Source organism: Vigna umbellata, chromosome 9 (genome assembly GCF_029865625.1).
Source record: "Vigna umbellata cultivar VRB3 chromosome 9, Vumbellata_1.0, whole genome shotgun sequence".
Lineage (NCBI taxonomy): Eukaryota > Viridiplantae > Streptophyta > Magnoliopsida > Fabales > Fabaceae > Vigna > Vigna umbellata.
The window spans coordinates 31,018,572-31,040,443 of NC_142173.1; the positions used below are offsets into that span (position 1 = coordinate 31,018,572).

Here is a 21,872-nt window from a genome sequence, read left to right on the forward strand (position 1 = left end):
CAGTACCGAGATATCCCTCCTTGGAATTCTCTTTCATACCAATTGGAACATAATACCTTAATAAAATAACCACACCATCACTTATGCACAAAAGATTCATATAATTAAATTTATTAAGTTCTCAAACCCCCATAGAAAATATCATGTAAGACCGAACCTCCTGTGAACGTTGGAGACCGAACACTTGTGGTTTAGGCCGAACACTTAAAGTTGATACCGAATAATAATATAAGATCAATTTCTAAAATATCACCGAACGATCATTAACAGGTAAGGCCCATTAGAGGCCGAACGTAGTTAAGATCGAATACAAGTACGAGATTGAGCACTCTGGACTTAGACAAAATACTCAAGTAGGACCGATCACTAAAGTGACCGAACACCTATACAAACCGAGTACTAGTGTAAGACCGAAAACCTAGACTATACCAGATACTTTATCTAGGCCGAATACTAGGTTAAGACCAAAGGCTATGACTAGATCGAACGCTATATTCAATTAAATACTAGTACAAGACTGATCGGTCATTAACTGAAAGCTCTACAAAAATATAAATTAATTAAGACCGAACACCAGAAGAAAGTCGAACGGTCAATGAATGACACTCGGTGATCTGCACAATTATGCAGAATAACTACAGAATTATGATCAACAACTATCTTCACACATTTACTACAACTTCCAAACTTCTAATCCTCCAAACATGATTCATATACCAATTTACGCCTATCCAAAGGTACCTAAAATTGTTTTGACATCATCCCAAAGAGTCTCATACCAGATTTCACTCTCAACCCCAAACTCTCATTTTCGCATACCCACTTCCTTAAGATCAGAACAAACCGAACACTTATGCGAAGAAACTCCAACCAGTTCAAGGTTCCAACATTAAAAAATTCAACACAATTCAACCAAACATTCAAGTTACACATATGCAATCATCCATGCAATAATTTCATACATAGAAAATCACAATTAAATTAACTAGCTTCCTTTACATCTAACTGAACCGGATAACTGCTACAACCTTCAGAAATTTGCTTACACCTCTAGAAATCCTAAGAACACCTATAATTCGCCGATTGGTGAGAAGAGACCAACCAAAGGACAAGGAATAAAGTCAGAAATGGAAGAAGGAGAATGCGGAACACATGCAAACAGACTTGTTCCTTGCATGCAGCAAAACCAGAAATTACTAAAAACCAGAGAACGAGACTTACCAGTTCTAAACGCTAAACCAAACGATGAAACAGGAAGCCCTTGACACCAGGATCACTTAGGTGTCTCCTGATCGTCGAACAAATGAACCTCTAGTGAGAAAATCTAAAGAGAAGGGAGAGGAAGAGTAGAGAATAATGTTTTTAGAGTGATAGAAAGTATTTAGATAATGAACAAGTGTTATAAATTTCTATTTATACTGTTTGCTTATTTTAGCACAAATGTTCGGTCTCATTACTTTAATACATCTATCTACTCTTAACATGCTATTTTCTTGGTTCTTACAAGATACACATTAAAAGAAACAATTATTTATTTATTTTGAAAAGTAACTAAATTTTAAAATAATCAATCTTTAATATAAGTTATTCTTTAATAATTTATTAAATGAACACGTAATTAATAATTATAAAAGAATATAAAATTAATAGTAAAAATAAAATACAAAATGAATTTCCATTTTTACAACAAATCTTTTTAAAAATTAAATAAATAAATAAAATAACTCCTATATACACATAACAAAAGTCATCTATGTCAGAAAAAATATATATGGACGAATCAAACATAATGGTAACAAAAAGGATGTTAGAAAAGACGACAGTGAGAGAAGCCATGGATGAACACGAAAAATAACGCATAAAAAATTCAAGATTCTCCAATTAAAGCAGCTGAAAAAGGAAAAAGAGAAATCTTGATGCTCTGAATAATTGTCTAAAAGGAGACGGGACGTGCGATAGCGCACGGAAAAGAGCCACGTCGTCGTTCTAAATCGTTGTCTTAGAGGAGACGAGACGTGTCACCATGTATGAGAGAAAAAAAGAAGCAAATCCACAACTTAAAAAGACGTTGAGAACGCGTAAGAGCTTTGATGAAGACGTTGTTGATGGCATGGTAATTGCTTAGTCGACACGATCAAAACCATGTGATCGTCGATCGAATCTAGAAATCTAGTACTATCAACGATAAACGATGGTGCCACCGGTAGTGATGGGTGTAGCGGTAGAGGCAACAAAAAATTTTCCTCAAAAAAACCTAGCTTAGATACCATGTTGAATATAGTGAAAACTATATATGAAATTTATCTCCCTTGTGTTGAATATACACATAGGATCCTCTATTTATAATAGAAGAAATATGGACTAAGCCTAAAATATAAATAAAAAAATAACAAACTAATTAAAGATAAAAGATAAATATAAAATAAAGATAATATATTTAATAATTATAAACCATGAATCTCAACCACAATCATGAAAACAACAAGTCATATTATTGTCACTCTAGTAATTCTAAAACAGTTATGTCATTCTCCCCATAACCTACCATTACACAACCTGTTTACCAAAACAAGACAGTACGAAATGTCTTGCCACCTCAAAAAGGACTTGTCTCTTCTGCTCGTCAAGGACTTACGAGTAAAAACTTCAATGCATCTCACACCGAGCATTATACTCAACAATAAGCCAGAAATCTATAGGTGAAACATCATTCCCTTCTCCACTGTCTGACATAGGCAAGAAAACACTAAAACCTCTCAGTTTCCTTAACTTACCAATGCCTTAGGTAAAAAGCAACAAAACTCAACTTTACAAGTTATAGAAAGAAGACATAGAAACCAAACTTGTCTCCTAATACCAATTGAGACATATGAGACAACACACAAACTGATCTCCCAATACAATTTGAGACATACAAGATAACACACGAACTCATCTCCCAATACCAATTGAGACGAACAAGACAACACACAAACTTGTCTCCTAATACCAATTGAGATGGATGAGATAACACACAAACACATCTCCTAATACCAATTAAGACGGACAAGTCACATTACACCAACCAACATAACAAATCAGTCAACTGTACAACACAATCCAAACAAAATATCAACAACCAACCATAAAATTGGCCAACCACATACAACTCAACAATAATCACAAGCATATTGAAAATCTTCCCAAATCATCATCAATCACTCAACCAAGGTAAAAAACTTACAAACCGACCTTTAAAACACACAAAACAACATTACCAACAACACATGCAACCCAACAACATATGAAACAAAAATAAGCATGACAACAATCCAAGACATCCTAACCAACATGGCAACCGTCTATAAACATACAAAAACATGACAAGCATTAAAGCAACATGACAACACATTTAAATAGCATAGTAATAGTCCAAAAACACACTTAACATGACAATCAATAACATTAAAATGACAACATAAAATGCACTTTGATAAATCCTAAACATCAATTCTCGAATCTCTACTCCTATAATATATTACAACATTATAAACCATTTATTTATTCTATAAAATCCTAATTCACTTGATTTTCTAATTAAATTATTTAAAACCTTCTAATTAAATTATACAAATCATACATGTTAACATTTTACATCATGATAGAAAATATACATTAGAATGATATAAAAACTACAGTTAGGTAAATATGAAAAAACTCACAATTAACATAATTATTTTACAAAATGTATATTTAATGTGTATATCACAAATAACAACATGCTAATATATATATATATATATATATATATATATATATATATATATTTTCCATGAAACCTTTAAGAATCCTAGTGCAACTATAATTCATTCACCAATTTAAGTGATTTCATTAACATGTTAAAATAAAATAATAAAAAATTAGTACACACATTTAATTTACACTGCCTATGAAAATCATGATAAGACATATAATTGAAAAAGTGCACCATGTAATAATTATGATCCATGGCATGGGAGTATTAGTGAAAAGGGCAAAACAGGGAATTCAGAGAGTGGAGGGGTAAAACAGAGAAAAGTACTCTTTCAGTGTTTAATTAAAACACCCGTGTTCGTAGCAAGAGAGAGAAAGCTTGTAAGAGAGAGAGTTTCTAGAAAGAGAAAGAGATCAGAGAATGAAAATGGAGAAGCTCTGCTAGGGCACACACACACCAAGGATGAAGATGATCAGAGAGTAGAGAAAAACCGGAAAAGCATGCACACACAAGGTACTGAGTAACATCTAACTGTATTTCTGTTTCAAGTTTGCTTTTATACTGTTCTGATACATTGAACTTGTTCTGTTTTTGTTTATTCTAACACTCCTCCTAAACAAAAACGTTTAATCGAACAAAAACACGATTTTATTGAAGAAAAACACTCGTTTCACCGATTCAATCGGTGAAAATTCTTCTCCTGTGATTCTGAGCCTTTTGGACCGATTAAAATCGGTACAAACACTTTCTCTGTAGTATACGAGCACTTTCCACCGATTAAACTCGGAGAAAGCTCTTCCTAGGTTGATCTCCTCCTCTCCGGCGGAAACCCTAGGTTTTCGCCTTCCTCCTGGTGCGATCTTCACTGATCTCAGCTCGCACCATCCCAATCTGTTTTCTGAGCGACTGAAAACGCTCACTTTTGAGTGCTTTGGTGAGTATATCTGCTAGTTGGTCTTCGGATCTGCAGTGTACTACATCCAGTCTACCACTACTGACTTGTTCTCTGATGTAGTGAAATCGGGTCTCGATATGCTTGCTCCTGCCGTGAGATGCAGGGTGCTTAGCAAGATCTATGGCTGACTTGTTGTCAACAAGCAGCTTCACTCTTCCAGTTAGCTCGATTTTCAACCCTTCCAATAGGAATCCCAGCCAAGTTGCTTGGCAAGTAGCTTCACAGGCAGCTATGTACTCTGCCTCACATGATGACAAGGCAACCACTGGTTCCTTTCTGGAACTCCATGAAATTGGTGTTCCTCCCATGAAGAAGATGTAACCAGCAGTGCTCTTCCTATCCTCCTTATCACCACACCAATTTGCATCTGAGTAAGAAGTGATTTGCACTTCTTCCTCAGTCTCTCCTCTTCCCAACAGTATTCCATAAGAGTGAGTGCCCTGCAAGTATCTTAGAATGCGTTTGACAGCATTCAAGTGTGACAATCTGGGGCATTCCATATACCTACTCACCACTCCAACACTGTAACTCAAGTCAGGCCTTGTGTTACAAAGGTATCTCAAACTCCCAACAATACTTCTGTAAGCTGTTGGATCTACAGCTTCCTCATCTGGCTCTTTCTCAAGTCTCAACCCCACTTCTGCTGGGGTGTTGGCAGCATTGCAGTCAACCATTTCAAACCTTTTAGTAAATCTAGAACATATCTGGACTGATGCATCACAATTCCACTTTCAGTCTCAGTAAATTCTATCCCAAGGAAATAGCTAAGCTTTCCCAAATCACTCATCTCAAACTCACTCAGCATTTGAAGTTTGAAATCTGAAATTAACTCCTCACAGCTCCCAGTAATTAATAGGTCATCAACATATAGGCATACAATTAGCTTCTCTTGTCTGCCACTGTGTTGGCAGACCTTCACATACAATCCGTGTTCTGACACACACTTCTCAAAGCCAATACTGCTCATGAACCCATCAATTCTCTGGTTCCAAGCTCTTGGAGCCTGTTTAAGCCCATAGAGAGCCTTTCTCAGCCTGTACACCTTGTCATGTTGCCCTCTAACCTCAAATCCCAGTGGCTGTTCAACATACACTTCCTCTTCCAGCCTTCCATTTAGAAAAGCTGACTTCACATCCAACTGGTGTAGGGACCAGTGAAATTTAGTAGCTAGAGACACCACCAACCTGATTGTCTCTACCCTGGCCACAGGAGCAAAAACTTCACCATAATCAACTCCAGCTTTTTGTAGAAACCCCTTAGCAACCAGCCTTGCCTTGTGCCTTACAACAACACCTTGTGGATTTATTTTTGACTTATAAACCCACTTTAATGCTATGGGTCTCTTATTAGAGGGCAGATCAACCAACTCCCAGGTCTGATTTCTCTCTATAGAGTCAATCTCTTCCTGCATTGCCTTATACCACCTTTCATCCTTCACTGCATCATCAAATTCAACTGGTTCTGCTTCTGCTATTAAAGCAAAGTGAACAAAGTTACCTTCTGATGTGAGTGTGGCCTCATAGGATAAGTCATAGTCTCTTAGATGTGCTGGCAGTTGTGAAACTCTTGATGACCTTCTCCTGCTGTCATCTCTTCTCTCCCCTGTCTCCACTGTTTCCACTGTTTCTTCTCCAGCAGTGACATCTTCCAGATTAATGGTTGATGCTTCCTGCTCACTTGTCTCCCACTGCCACACTCCAGCTTCATCCACTACCACATCTCTACTGATGCACACTGCTCCTCCTTCTGGATTATACAGTTTGTAACCTCCAGTGGCATTGTACCCAATCAAAATCAGTGGCACTCCCTTGTCATCCAGCTTCTTTCTCAACTGGTCAGGTATATGCTTGTAGCATATAGAGCCAAAAATTTTCAGATGCTTAACATCTGGTTTCACCCCTGTCCAAGCTTCCTCGGGTGTCAAGCCATTTAGTCTCTTTGTTGGAGACAGATTAAGGACATATGTGGCTGTCAACACAGCCTCTCCCCACAGAAAATTAGGCAACTTTTTACTCTTCAGCATACACCTAACCATATTTAATATGGTTCTGTTTTTCCTCTCTGCTGCACCATTGTGCTGTGGTGTATAAGGAGGGGTAACTTCATGCACTATCCCTTCCTTTTCACACAACTCTTTAAACTCAGTGGAGGTATACTCTCCTCCTCCATCTGTCCTCAACACCTTAATCTTCTTCTCACACTGCCTCTCAACAAGAGATTTAAATTTCACAAATGTCTGCAGCACCTCCCCCTTTCTCCTAATCAAATAGACCCAACATTTCCTGGTCCAGTCATCAATAAAAAGTAGAAAATACCTGCTGCCTCCAGGTGTTTCTACTTGGATAGGGCCACACACATCTGAATACACCACTCCCAATTTCTCTGTTGACTTCTGGGGTAAGATTTTCTGAAAACTGCCCCTAGTCTGCTTGCATTGGACACACTCCTTGCACACTGTTTCAGGAATTTCCACTGTAGGCAAGCCACTCACCATATTTTTCTGGCTTAACAGTGATAAATCTCTGAAATTTAGGTGTCCAAATCTGAGATGCCATAGCCATTCTTCTCTGTTTTCTGTTGCAGTAAAACAGTGGTGTTTTACTGCACTCATTACTACCCGAAAGGTCCTGTTTTGTGACAGCTGAGCCTGCACCACCATCTTCTTATGCTGATTGAAAATGCTGAGACAGTTATTCTCCATTTTCATCACATATCCCTTCTGTAACAGCTGTCCCAAGCTTAGCAGATTCGTTTTCAGCCCTGGTACATACAGTACCTCTTCAATTATCACTTCTTTTCCCTCTGCATCTCTCAGAACAACTCTCCCAGATCCTTCTGCAGTCAAACTCCTGTCATCTGCAAACCGGATCTTCCCTTGTGCAGCACCTTGCATTTTCACAAACCAGTCCTTCCTCCCTGTCATGTGGGTAGAGCAGCCAGAATCCAAATACCATGTTGTGCTCTCTGGCTGCTCCTCTCCTGTATTGGCCATCAACATCACAGCCTCTGAATCAGACTCCTCCTCCTGGGCCAGATTAGCCCTCTTCTTGGGTTTGTTTTTAGCACCTTCCCCTTTCCAGCACTCTTTTGCATAATGCCCAAGTTTTTGGCAATTATAGCATTTCACCTTCTTCTTGTCAAACTTCCAATCTCCACCAGATTTCTGGTTTTTCACTGGTGCAGATTCACTGGAATCTTCACCTTGCTGTTCCTGTGAATCTTTACCTTTCTTGCTGCCCTTATTCCACTTCTTGAACCCCTTTTTCCCTTTAAACTGAGATCTGGCCTGTAGGGCCTGTTCTTGGCACTGCTTGCGCTCATTGATGCGATACTCATGAGCTTCTAATGAGTGCAGCAGCTCCTCAATCTCCATAGACTCCAGATTACGTGCTTCTTCAATAGCCACTACCACATGATCAAATCTGGGGGTTAGAGTTCTTAGGATCTTGTCAACAATGTACTCATCCGAAATTGTATCCTTGCATGCTCTCATTTTATTCACCAGTTCTTGGACTTTGTCAAAGTATTCTGCCACAGTTTCACCCTCATCCATGATCAGAATCTCAAACTGCCTCCTTAGGGCCTGTAATTTCACTTTCTTGTTTTTATCTCCATCACCATACATCTTCACAAGGATATCCCACACTTCCTTAGCAGTAGAAGCCTTAGAAATCTTGTTAAAGATTTTTGGGCTGACACATTGGTACAGCAAGAATCTGGCCTTGCTGTCCAACTTCACCTGCAGTTTATAACTTCTCTTCTCCTCTTCAGTAGCTCTTTCACTCAAATCTGGTAACCCATCTTCTATAACTTCTGACACGTCTTGAAAACCAAAGATGGCTTGCATCTTGATGCGCCAGTCATCAAATAGTTGCCCATCAAATACAGGCAGTTGCCCCTGTATCCCTCCAATACCTGCCATCACTTTCTTGCTAGTTTCTTGATTTACCCACACACAAAGGAACCTCCTTTCTCCACTTCTGGATATGCACACTTCCAGTTACCAATCACACACCCACTGTACACACCAGGAACACCAAGCACCTATGCTCTTGATACCATATTAGTGAAAAGGGCAAAACAGGGAATTCAGAGAGTGGAGGGGTAAAACAGAGAAAAGTACTCTTTCAGTGTTTAATTAAAACACCCGTGTTCGTAGCAAGAGAGAGAAAGCTTGTAAGAGAGAGAGTTTCTAGAAAGAGAAAGAGATCAGAGAATGAAAATGGAGAAGCTCTGCTAGGGCACACACACACCAAGGATGAAGATGATCAGAGAGTAGAGAAAAACCGGAAAAGCATGCACACACAAGGTACTGAGTAACATCTAACTGTATTTTTGTTTCAAGTTTGCTTTTATACTGTTCTGATACATTGAACTTGTTCTGTTTTTGTTTATTCTAACAGGGAGAAACAAAATGTAACCAATGAATAGGCACAAAATGGCAAAAACTAGCTTAGAGAAAATTAATGGTTGCATTGCAAATCCTACCTAATGAGTGGTATAATGTTTTAATGAAAACAAAGATGTATGGTGATGACATAGTAAATCAAAGAGAGACAAAAAAAAATGTACCACAACTAAGAATAATTATTTTTTATAATTATTTTTTCTGGGTTTTACACTTTCCAAACGTGTTCTTCCTTAAACCAAATAGTGTTAAATTCAAGATTGATTACTACTTCTTATATAGAGTGAGTCAATAATATAAAAACTACACTATAAGCTTCTAGATAAAATATTCTTACTATATTTGCGAGAATATGCTTACACAATTGTGCACTCATACATTTGCACATGTAATTATTTTTTTTTTAAATATGACTGTTAGAATGTGATAAGGAAATAAATATAAACATTCTATTACATCCAAATTTAAAGTCTTTAACTCTGAGAAGGTAAAAGTCTTTAACTTTGAGAAGGTAGCATAATTTTTCTTTTTCTTTTTATTTAAATAAAAAAAGTACCATGGTACGATATGAAATATGTGTCCAACATTTTCACTTTCTAAAACCATGCTACTTATGATTCACCTGTCTAAAAAATGTAGGGTGATAATTATGACTTAATTTACCACATTTCATTCCTACCTTTATACAGTCTTTAAATATATTCATCTAAGACATTATATGCTTGAATCTAAATAAATTCTATACAAACCACTTACGTATGCATGATATATACTCCAGTAGTTAACACTTTTCATCTTTTTTTTTTCTTTAGCAATCATCGGAATATCTTTAACAGATACACCCCCGAACGGACGAGCAAATAAGAGACACAGGGAGCGAGACCAGACGGTGAGAAAGGACAAATTGTGAAGGTATTCAGTGACTTAACTCCATAACCAAAACAATTTACATCACACATTTACATTTCACTTTGTTATCATAATTAGACAACCAATTCCAATCTCCAATATTTAGTTATATTCTTTATCATTAGTTAACTATTAGATGATATTTGGAGATAAAATAAAGTAAATAGCTTATTATTCTACTCAATAAAATAATTTTTGTATGATATATGACCACTATCATTGTCGATAGTCTAATTTCTAGACCAACACGGGGCAACTTTAGGAGAAAAAGGTATCCTTTCATTGTTCAAAATTTGTTTACCACCAAGATCATAATGAAAGAAACCAAAATCATGTACCTATAAATGTGAATATATTTAGTTGGTTGAATCAACATACACACAGAGAAAAAGATTGTGGGTTTGTTCTAGGACAAAAGTATTTATTCAAATAATTATACATACACAAGCATACAAGATGTGATAATGAGGAAAAAATGTAAGATAAAACTTAAACGAATCTACCTATAAACGACCTAATGTTAAACAAGGTAAGTTTCTCATAAAGTTAATTTGAGTATAGAAATTACACCATACTCAAGTACATTGCTAATGATGCAAACACTTCAAAATAAAATAACCAATATACTAATGATGCAAACACAACCAAGGCAATATGAATTGAACCTGATGCAAACACAATTACGGCAATGTGAATTGAACCTAAAAACATCTAATTAACACAGTTTAACAAAACAAAAAATCTCAAATTAAGGTATGAAATTGAATCAGAACTGGATATTTATAAGTTTAATAAGCAAAAGCAGAAGGTAAACCTAAAAGATGAATGCAAAGCTGCCAACAAATCTAATTGATGCTTAAGCAAGTAAAGTGAATGCAAGAACAAAATTTGTATGCAAAATTAAAATTCATTATCTAAAGCTTCAATCAATGGAACTAAACTAATGCATATCAGAAAATGATATACCAATTAAAGGATGACTTACAACATGTAGTGAAAGAAAGATGTAAAGATCAAAATCATAATATCAAAGAGAAGATAAAAAAGAACCGAAAACATGGGGTCCTTGGATTCAACTTCAACTCTACTTAAAAAGACATCCTGTTTTTAGGGTCCTTGGATTCTAAAATAGAAGCATAATTATGCAAAGTTCACAAGTTCAATTCTTCCAAACAGATTAAAAAAATCAATTTTGAAATAACAATCCAAATTGAAGAAATTAACACGAACAAGTAAATGGTTAAAAAGCTAAAGTAGTAAGTAAAAAACAATTAAATCATGTACTCTTATAGTAAAGTGCATCGCCAAGAATTAAAAAGAAAATAGCAAAACTGAATTTTAATGGAGTAGAAACATTAGAATCAACAAAGAATAGTAAAAGGGTGCATATTGGGGAAATTAGGGAAAAAAGAGGAAGCGAAAATGAATTGTAATGATTAAAATTGAAAACCCAAATTGTGAGAGGGTAGATAAAGATATTACCTTACAGTCCAAGGGCCTTCGTTGGTGGTAGAGCCTTTGTCGACGGTAGGGCCTTTGACGACAACAGGACCTTCAACAGAAACTCTCGATCATTGTGAGGGTGGTGATTCAAAAAGAAATGGGATGAGTAGGACATGATTCACACAAAGATAAAATTAAAGACATAGTTCAAACATAATTACAAATATAAAAGGTTCACGTACAATTCAGTTTTTGGTAAAATTAGTTTAGTTTTTCTAGTATAATATATTATAGATAATCCATACTTTAGTGTAGTTAAGTTAATTATGTCCAATCCTTTTATATTATTATTTTTGGTAAGATATCACTTTTTTATTATTATCTATTTGAGATAGATATTATTTCAGTGATATTATTTAATATTATATGTTAATCCAATAAATGTACTTTTTTTTATGTTTTAATTCTCAAAAATACACATCAAATACTACAAACCACTCACTAACCACGTTTAATATTATGGTAAAAACAACTTCCAAGAATTTGAAACTAATAACTACATTCTGAATTTTTTAATTTGAAAACAGTTTTGAAGTTTTGGATCACACAATCCGAAGGTTAAAATTGAATTTCACATTACATAATCTTGAATACAATTTCTAACGTCAAATCATTGATTTGAATTATATAATTTAGAATAATATTTTCAAATTGTAGATATAATCTAGAATAAACCACTTTTTTTTCTTTCAAATTGTACAGTTCAGACGACTTCTAAATTATACAACTCTTAAAAAGATTTTGCCTTGCACAACGTGAAAGAACTTCGAATCAAAAATCCAAAACCCAAAACGCTAATACCGAATCAACTACCAACTTTCAAGCTTCAAAGTATAATAATCTTCAATTCTTTTGATTAATGTGTCAAAATCTTGCTGTCAGCACCTCATCCGTGAAGAAGACAGAAGCCGAATGAACAAAAGTGTTGCTAAGAAAAACTTTCACTTCCATTTAAAAGAAGGGTAAAAATGGAAGTTTAAAATTAGTAGGGTGTAGAAAGAAATTATAAGGGTGAAAAAAACAATTGCAATGCAATATGAATCTTGGCGTCCCAAAGACCCAGGTACGAGATTGAATATGTAATAGGCTAATACTTGATATACCGAAAATAAATAATCTTCAAACAGATATATCAACATTGAAGAAGCACTCTCTTCATCTTCCACTTGATACGATTGCTGTCTGCGTTTTACATGACATAATAATATGAGATTAGGTAATAAATGTTTTCTTGTTAATGTTCTTTTTCATGTTTATTCTACTCTATACATGTTTCTGTGCAATTATGTATCTCCCCGTCCTCCTATGTTTTGAATTCTTGTTAATGTTCTTTTTCATGTTAATGCTGTTTATGTGGCACTGGCAGGTACTATGAGTGTGTAGTTTGATTGTGGAAGAGGTATGGCTTGTTTTTCTATACCCTGTAATACTGGGTCATTTGTTATTGTTACCCCTTCTATGCCCCAAAGAACATATCTTGGGGTGTGTGGAGGTTTGGGTACTAGGTCATTTGTTTTGTCTTCTTTAGGGTTTAAGCAATGCTACAAGTTTCCATATGAGTTTGTTTGGGACAAGAAGCTAGGGTATTGTGGTGGTAGAAGTAGAGTTCCCTCATTAAGGGTTCCTTATTGTTGCAAGACTCCACACGGTGTTTCAAGAAGCAATAAAATTCAGCCATTTGTGAGTAGAAGCAAGGGTGAGAAGAAAACTCGCTATGGTAAGGGTGAAGGTAATAGGTTGAAGAAGAGGTTTTCATTGAGATTGCGGCCAAGGTTACGGTTATTGGCTAGGAGAATTAAAAGGGCTTCTATTAAGTCCATTTTGAATGAATTAGAGGTACTTATTCGTAAGAACATTAGAGCAGTAGCATTTTCTGCCTCAGTTTCTGTTGTGTTCAGCCTTTGTTTCCTGTTTCTAAAATTGACTGCACTCCCCCCTCCGAAATCTGTTCCATATTCCGACTTGATCAGCAGCCTTCAGAATGGATATGTTGAAAAGGTTTTAGTTGAAGAGGGGTCGCGGCGTATATATTACAACATGAAGTCCCAAAATGTTGAAAATGATCATGTTTCCGGTGAAGAATCTCAAGCTGTAGATGTTTCCATTGATGTGGATGTTGATAAGATAGGGAGTGAGGGTGCTTCTAGGGCTGGCCAAACTCCAGTGGTGAATGTACAAAAGAAATTCTCTAAGACAAGGGCTTCAATTCCTGAATGGCAGTATTCCACTAGAAAAATAGATCATGATGAAAAATTCCTTGTTAGTTTGATGAGAGAAAAAGGGGTTACATATAGCTCTTCCCCTCAATCTGTGTTGATGTCAATGAGGAGTACTTTGATCACTGTGATAACACTGTGGATACCTTTAATTCCACTGATGTGGCTTCTATATCGGCAACTTTCTACTGCTAATAGTCCTGCAAGGAAGCAGAGGCCTAATAGTCAGACAGTTGGATTTGATGATGTGGAAGGTGTTGATTCTGCAAAAGTAGAGCTCATGGAGGTAATTATCTCATACTAGAATGTTTATAAATAATTATGTAATAAAAGTGATTTTCATGTTTTGCTACTTTTGGTTAACAAGTGACCGTTATCCTCCGGTAATTTCTTTGCACCAATAGAGAAATATCCTCTTTCGTTCACCAATAAATATGAGTTGGCTGTACAGTTACCAACCCTTGTGTACTTGTTTTTAGACAGATTCAGAATGTTGGGTGTACTGTGCTAATTTGTTATTTGTGCAAGTAGTATCAGAATCTGAACTATTGCTCTATTTTTCCCTTTTAATTCGTGTGAGCTGGAATATTATCATCTTCGGTTTATAAAATAGCAAGAAGAAATACGGGAACATGTTGGAGAAGATCAGTAAGGCCTGGCAGGGTCGTATAATAGACTGAATAATAGTGTTGTTACGTAGTTAGTAGTACTTTGCTAGAGATAATCAACATCTTTTGTTTTTTAATTACATTTTTTTATTTCTATTTATTTATCTCTTGGAAGTTAGAATTAGTGACCAGTGGTTCAGTTTTTAGCTTAATACATGAGAAGAGGTGTAAAAGCTTTAGTATTTATAGATAATACTCTAGCTTTCGTATAAACAAATTCTGAATTTATTTTATCAAAATTATTATGTTCAAATCCATTTGACTCTTTTCAGATAAAGAAAACTTTGATCAGGCAATTGTTTTGTGTCAAAAGCAAAACAATTTTTTTAAGGTTCTGTAATGCACTTATTTTAGATCTTTTCAATCATTAATGACTTGTAGTTCTGTGCATTGATATTCTCTGCTTTACTGTTTAAATATTATAGGATTAGCTCATACTCCTCGCTGTTGCTGTATGGGCATACTAATTCAGGGTTGGACAATTAAGACATTGAAACAACGTTTCCCTGCCAATTAGATATGCTTAACTTACAGGTTAAAGTTATGCCTCTTATAAGTTTAGCCTGTGGCAATTGGGTGCATTATCTTGAAAGTAGTCACGATTGCATCAAAATATTTTAGATTGAAAACTAACATTTGTATGAACTATGAGCTGAATATGACGGATATTAGACAGTTGGCCCTTTGGTTAGTTTATTTAGAAGAGTTAATTAGATAAATGAGGGAAATTGGATTAGAGGGATTCGTTCTGTAAAAGGAGAATCCTTACTGAAGTTGGAAAAGGAATAATTGGATAAGAGACCCCTCTCTTAGTCTAAAAATTTAATGAAATTGTTATTTTTTTTTTTCATTTGTTTCTATCTATTTTCCATTTCTTTTCTACATCTTCAATGATTAATATCCAATTTGAGATATGTAACCATTTTGTTAAAAAGATTTCTCAGAGATAGGACAAAACACATGAAAAGTTTATGATGAAGCATGAAAGAATATTACATCATATTCTGTGGATTGGTTGGTCCCTTCTAATCATTTAATATGGAGTATTATATTGTAACAACTGGAAAATGAATTCTAATCAATTTTAGTAGAACTTTTCTTGTCAGTAAGCAAGCAACTTGATTGTGTTATTGTTTTTGATACAGTCCTTTTTTGTAGATAGTTTCATGTCTTCAAGGGGATATAAATTACCGCAAGCTAGGGGCAAAGTTACCTAGAGGGGTGCTGCTGGTGGGTCCTCCTGGAACTGGGAAGACATTACTTGCACGAGCAGTGGCAGGGGAAGCAGGTGTACCCTTTTTCACTGTATCTGCTAGTGAGTTTGTGGAGTTGTTTGTTGGAAGAGGGGCGGCTAGAATCAGAGACCTTTTCAATGCGGCGAGAAAATTTGCACCATCAATCATATTCATTGATGAACTTGATGCCGTAGGAGGCAAGCGTGGAAGAAGTTTTAATGATGAGCGTGACCAGACACTAAACCAGGCAAGTTTTTACATATTATGTTGTATTTCGTTATCAGATACAAATTATCAATAATTGGTTTTATGTTTATGGCTCACTAGTCACTGCTGACTGTAATATAGTAATGTGGGGTGGGAAGATAATGTGCAAAAGTCCAGTTTCTTCAATTACTTCACAGTATTAGTATATACTTTCTATGTTAAAGAAAAATACTTCATATGCTAATTTGAATTTTAAGTATGAAACTGAGAAACAAATCATATTGTTTTAATAGGTGTCGTATGCTCTTAGCTGAATTTTTAAAGTATCTTCTGTGTGTGTAGTTGCTGACAGAAATGGATGGATTTGAATCTGAGATGAGAGTGGTAGTGATTGCAGCAACTAACCGGCCGGAAGCCTTGGATCCGGCTTTATGTCGGCCTGGTCGTTTCTCAAGAAAAGTATATGTAGGTGAACCTGATGAAGAAGGAAGGAGAAAAATATTGGCTGTGCATCTGAGAGGAGTTCCTTTGGAGGAGGACACTAACATCATTTGCCATTTAATTGCTTCTCTTACTACTGGTTTTGTAGGTGCTGATTTGGCAAATATTGTCAATGAATCCGCTTTGCTTGCTGCTCGTAGAGGTAAAACCAACTTACAACTTTTATATTTAATGTGTGATGAGTTTAAGAGTGACCTTATACTTGGATTCTGCAGGTACTGAAACTGTGGCAAGGGAAGACATAATGGAAGCTATTGAAAGAGCAAAATTCGGAATCAATGATAAGCAATTCAGGTCTAGTAAAATAAGCAAGGAGCTAACCAAGCTATTCCCTTGGATGCCATCACTTATGGGAAAAAATGAAAGAAGACAGGATGACCTGAAAGGACCATTAGGTTATCAATCACTGAGTTCATGATTTTTCCTGTTCAATTTTCTTATATGTCTTCCTCTATTTTTTTCATTTCATTGTTACCCTTTACGTAATGCCTGAGAATATACACTGTCAGCAGAAAGGGAAGACCTAATATAGCCGTCAAAAGGCCAAGTTTATGGTCACTGATTACTTGATTCTGCCTGCAATTTGAGGTTGCAAAATTTGACCCTAAATTTGAACTTCAATTCAGCAACACATGTGCATAACTTAGAAATCCTTTATGAAAATAGATCAGATGTTATACATGTAATAGGATATACACGAACACACAATATCTATCTATCTATCTATATCTATATATATATATATATATATATATATATATATATATATATATATATATATATATATATATATATAAATGAAATGCAAGAAATAATGAAAGATTTCCATAAAATTAATGATAAATACAAGTCGAGACTTTAGATTTTCAAGTTTTAAGAATTAAAATAAGAATTAAACATATGATTAATATCTTAAATTTGTAATCATGTTACTCTTAATCTTAACACAATATCTTCAATGTTATCCCATAGGGTATATTTTTCTTCCTCTGTTTTGCAGAAAATTTAATTAAAGTTAAATAGTTTTTTAATATTTTTAGAAGTTAAAATTTTCAAATCTGAATTCATTATCAACCTTAACTTGAATAGTCTTTTTGTTCTTCTTGTGGAGACCAAAGTTACATGGTTTTTTTTTTTAACTTGAGAAAATCTGATAGTAATACCATCATTTAATGGTTGTTTTTTTTTCTTCCCTTTATTGTTTGCTTTTCTCCTTGTATAAATCATTGACCCACCAACACCTAAAGCTTCATAAATAGTTTCGCAATTAAGAGTGCAATCTTCATAAAAACCCATCTTCATTATCATTATCATCTACTTGTCCTGCCAACCATTCATTGCACTTATCAATTTCATTAAGTACAACAAAATCAATTTCATCTCTAATATTATATCTTTGGGCAAATTGTTGGTTATGCTTGATGTAAATTAAATCATGCAAGCTTATTTCTTTCTTGTGAATGAATCTGCATTATAAATAAATAAAGTAATAATTAGCTTTGTCCTATTTTTGTGAGAATATACCTATGAAATGAGGCATGAATAACAAATATTACTTGTCCAAATACACTCCAATTATATTCATATCTTGATGAGCTAAATATCAAACTTAAAATCATGATTTCTAGCTTTTGTAGGTTTGAAGCTACGTAACTGTAATTTCTCCACCATTAATTTATAAAAACATATAAATTAACTTAAATTTTATAACTTATAACTTAAACTAATTTAAAATACTTGAAATTGTTTAAGTATCTCACCAGGAGTTGTGGTCATGATTATTTGACGAAATTACCCCCAAATAGTCCACTTTCACTTTTATAAAGAGACAACTCACTTAAATTTTTGTTGTTGTGCATCTTTACTTGGCACCCACCTCTTCATGCAAGCCTACAACTTATTATCAAAATTAGAGTCATAGAATTCTAGATTCAAATTCTCTGCCAAGATTAGAGTAATATAATTCTAGATTCAAAAGTGCATGAAGTTGGCAAGTCCATTCATTATCAATGATTGTAATTACATCCTTGCATTTACTTTCATTGGTATCTAAAGACTTCATTATGGTTTCTTTGGGCTTCTCCACTTTTTCATAGATATATCTCATTGTTGTTTTTCTTTCTTCACTTGCAAGACGAAGTAAACGAATAAGAGGAGTTATGACTTTCAAAGTAAAAACCACATGGTTCCTAGAAGTGAACATCTTTTTCAATTTTTCTTATAGCAAATCTTATCACAACATACCTTACTAATTCCTTCTTATTTCTAAATTGTCTCAACAAACTCAAGGTATTAGAATGGGCAATATATAAAACCAATGTCTTCAAGCATTAAGTCTATGCACTGGGCAATATAGGGAGTCCAATATAGATTGGATCCTTTCTCCTCCAACATCTTCCCAACTAATACATAATTACTTTCATTATTTGTGATGGCTTGAACAACATTTCTTTCTCTAATCTCCTCTCCAAAGGTATCAAGCATCTCACACGATTTCTCACATGTCTTTTCACATGTTGTTAATTATCAACGGACATCAAAACATTAAAATCCCTGCAAGAGAGTTCACCAAAAAAATTAATCATTATCCAAGCAAGAGAGTTCACAAAAAAAATTAATCAAACATCTTTATGATTTGTTCATGCATCTTACATAATAGAAAGATGACCATGTATAGTCCATTACACTTATGATCTTTCAACTACCATTAAGTGTATTCCATCTTCATATTAAGAAGTGCAACCATAATTTCATATAACATTTAAAGTTTTAAAATATAATACTTTTTACGATATAATACTTTCCATATATAATGTATTATGATTTTTTTTTTTTTGTGTGTGGCACAACTCACATAACTTACATATATGTATAACTTTTTATCTTCTTTTCACTTAATTCATAGTCATGACATTTACCAATATATCTAAAACAATGTTATAGGCATTAATGGTTTATATTTGAATCCTTAACTATTTTTGTACTTGATATTTTCATAATCATTCTCATCTCATGAATCCTCAAAGACATAATTGACATAGTCATAATGAAAGTAATAATGATTCACGATTCACGACTCTGTATTTTGGTGAGTAATAATTATTTCTTCTTCATATGGATTTTGATATTGAGGATTCATGTGATAAGAATGATAACGATAACATAAAATTGAGAAAATGGTTGAGGAGATATTGTTCACTATTATGCCTATAACATATGTTTGGACTTAAAAAATGTTATATGCAAAATCCATCTATACATACATATATACATACGTGTGTATATATATATGTATATATATATATATATATATATATGCGCATGTACATACATACACATATATATACATACATATTATATATATATATATATGGTAACGTACCACAAATCTTATTCTTTAAAATATGTAATATAAATTAAAAATATTAATATTAGTGTTAATTATTATTATTTCTTCGCCCATGATATCTTCTACATTACATAAAACTAAAAAAAATAGAATAATGAATGTATCTTTATTTTGATGATAAATATGGACTAAATGTGAATGAAAGAAAGAGTTATAAGTATTGAGCATATGTCACGTATTAAAGGGGAATCATGTCTTTTATTGTTTCCAAATTTATAACTACCAAAAGTAAAAGCTAAAGGGGATACAACTTTCCACATTAAATATATATAAAAAAAATATTGTACGTGTAAGAAGATTATTTTCTTGTAACCAAAAATCAATATTCATTTTATCTCCTTGTTGAAAATATAGCAAGTTGGTAGATGTATGTATTTGAGTCATCTCAATAATTACCTAAAACTCCATAAATCCACTTATTTTGATTTTATTTAGAAAATTGATTGGAGAAGAGGTGAACTCATAACTATGAATATAAACATAAGAAACATACACAATTAGAAACGAATGATCAAAATAACAAAAAAAAACATGATAATAAATAAAATATATACTTTTATTTCTTCTTTCACCACCACTCTATTTCTACCCGTCACCTACCAGATTTTTAACCATGGTCAATATTTAGTACAAAAATCTTACATATGAAAACTTTGTTCTTAAAAAATTAATGCGTTTGAAAATCGTAAAAAGTAAATGAAACTGTATTAAAACCAGAGTCAAACTTAAAGAAAATAAATAAAATCGATATGATTTATGAAACATCAATCACTATTACGATTTGACCTTAATCATCTCTAACGACGACTTATGAAAATAACAAACTCGTCTTCTTATTGTTTTTCTTTTCACACACTCTATTTGTGGCTTACAATTTTTCCACCAACACTAAATGAACAACTACTACACCACTCTCTGAAAACCTTTACAACTACATGAGATTGTTTTTGTATTGTTTTAGTATTCTCCATTTCTTGTGTATTTATAGCATTAGACTACTAATTGTTAATACAATAGAAGACGACCGCATCCAACAATTATGTGAATTAGGGTTTTGAATTAGGTTTTGTGTGGATATTTAACCTTAATGGGCTTAGCCTAATTTATGATGGACTCTTTTATTTTAATTCCTAGTGTCTGTTTTATATAAATTAGAACATTTATAAATCATTTTTTAAATAGATTCTAAATTTATAAAAGTTATATTTTTGTGAGCCTATACTTAATTACTACAATATTATCAAATAAATGTGTATGCCATAAAGAAAATTTACACCAAATTCAAGTCATGATGAATTCATGGTATAATAATTGGTCATGGTATAGTAAACACTCTATTTATAGTAGTAATATTTATATTGTAACTAAATAAAAAAAAACTAACTATTTATATTTAAGTAGTGAAATGCAAACAAAAATAATATTTTATTATTAATAATGACTTTTTATAAAATGTAAACTATTAACCAACTTGTATGCCTTAATTAAAGTTAACAATGAGTTTTGTTTGGTTAAAATTTCCTTTTTGTTATTAGATTAAAGTTTGTTCGTTTAAATCTCTTTAATTTTTATTATGTAGTTTCTTAGAAATGAGTTTATTTTGTATGTTTTTTTAATATGGATTTAGTTTGATCTTCCATGTTTTTTTTAATGGATTGTTTTATATGATGTCATATGTCAAAGTTGATAGTAATACTTAACATAAATTCTTAAAAAAATAAACAAGTTTCATGCCTTAATTAAAATTAATGATGAAATTTTTAAATAGAAAATGATTTCAAGTAATTACTTTTAAAATTATAAAATTTAATAATGCATGTTATTATAACTAGGTTTAAATACCTTTTGATTTCTATTTTTGTGGATTTGTTTAGTGTGAAACTCATTTTTTTTCGGATGTTCATTGTGATCCTAATTTTGGTAATTTATGTTCAATTTGGTCTTTTTTTTCATTATGTCTAAATTATTATGGAGAAACTATACACATTAATGACATGTTGAATTTTTGCTTTCAGGGTCTATCTAGTGTGAGATGAAACTAATTTAATTAATTAACCCTAATTACAGTGACACAATCTCGACTTCTTCTTTTCCAAAGCAAACACTCCATCTATTTCCCTCATTCCTT

At 33.5% G+C, this 21,872-nt stretch overlaps 1 protein-coding gene and 1 long non-coding RNA gene across 2 annotated transcripts; one reads left to right on the plus strand and one right to left on the minus strand.

The window, feature by feature from the left end:
* Positions 1-2,418: 2,418 nt before the first annotated feature.
* On the minus strand, positions 2,419-11,654 carry LOC148193200 (uncharacterized). The gene is made up of 2 exons (XR_015782085.1): positions 11,488-11,654; positions 2,419-2,726 (listed from the first exon to the last, which is right to left on the minus strand). It is a non-coding gene; the product is annotated as an uncharacterized LOC148193200 (long non-coding RNA).
* Positions 11,655-12,588: 934 nt separating this feature from the next.
* LOC148193201 (putative inactive ATP-dependent zinc metalloprotease FTSHI 3, chloroplastic) lies at positions 12,589-16,917 on the plus strand. The gene is made up of 5 exons (XM_088099836.1): positions 12,589-12,724; positions 12,875-14,010; positions 15,551-15,874; positions 16,177-16,477; positions 16,551-16,917. Exons 2-5 carry the CDS (start codon positions 12,910-12,912, stop codon positions 16,751-16,753), a joined length of 1,929 nt encoding a protein of 642 aa, XP_087955962.1. The 5' UTR covers positions 12,589-12,724; positions 12,875-12,909; the 3' UTR covers positions 16,754-16,917.
* Positions 16,918-21,872: the final 4,955 nt, after the last annotated feature.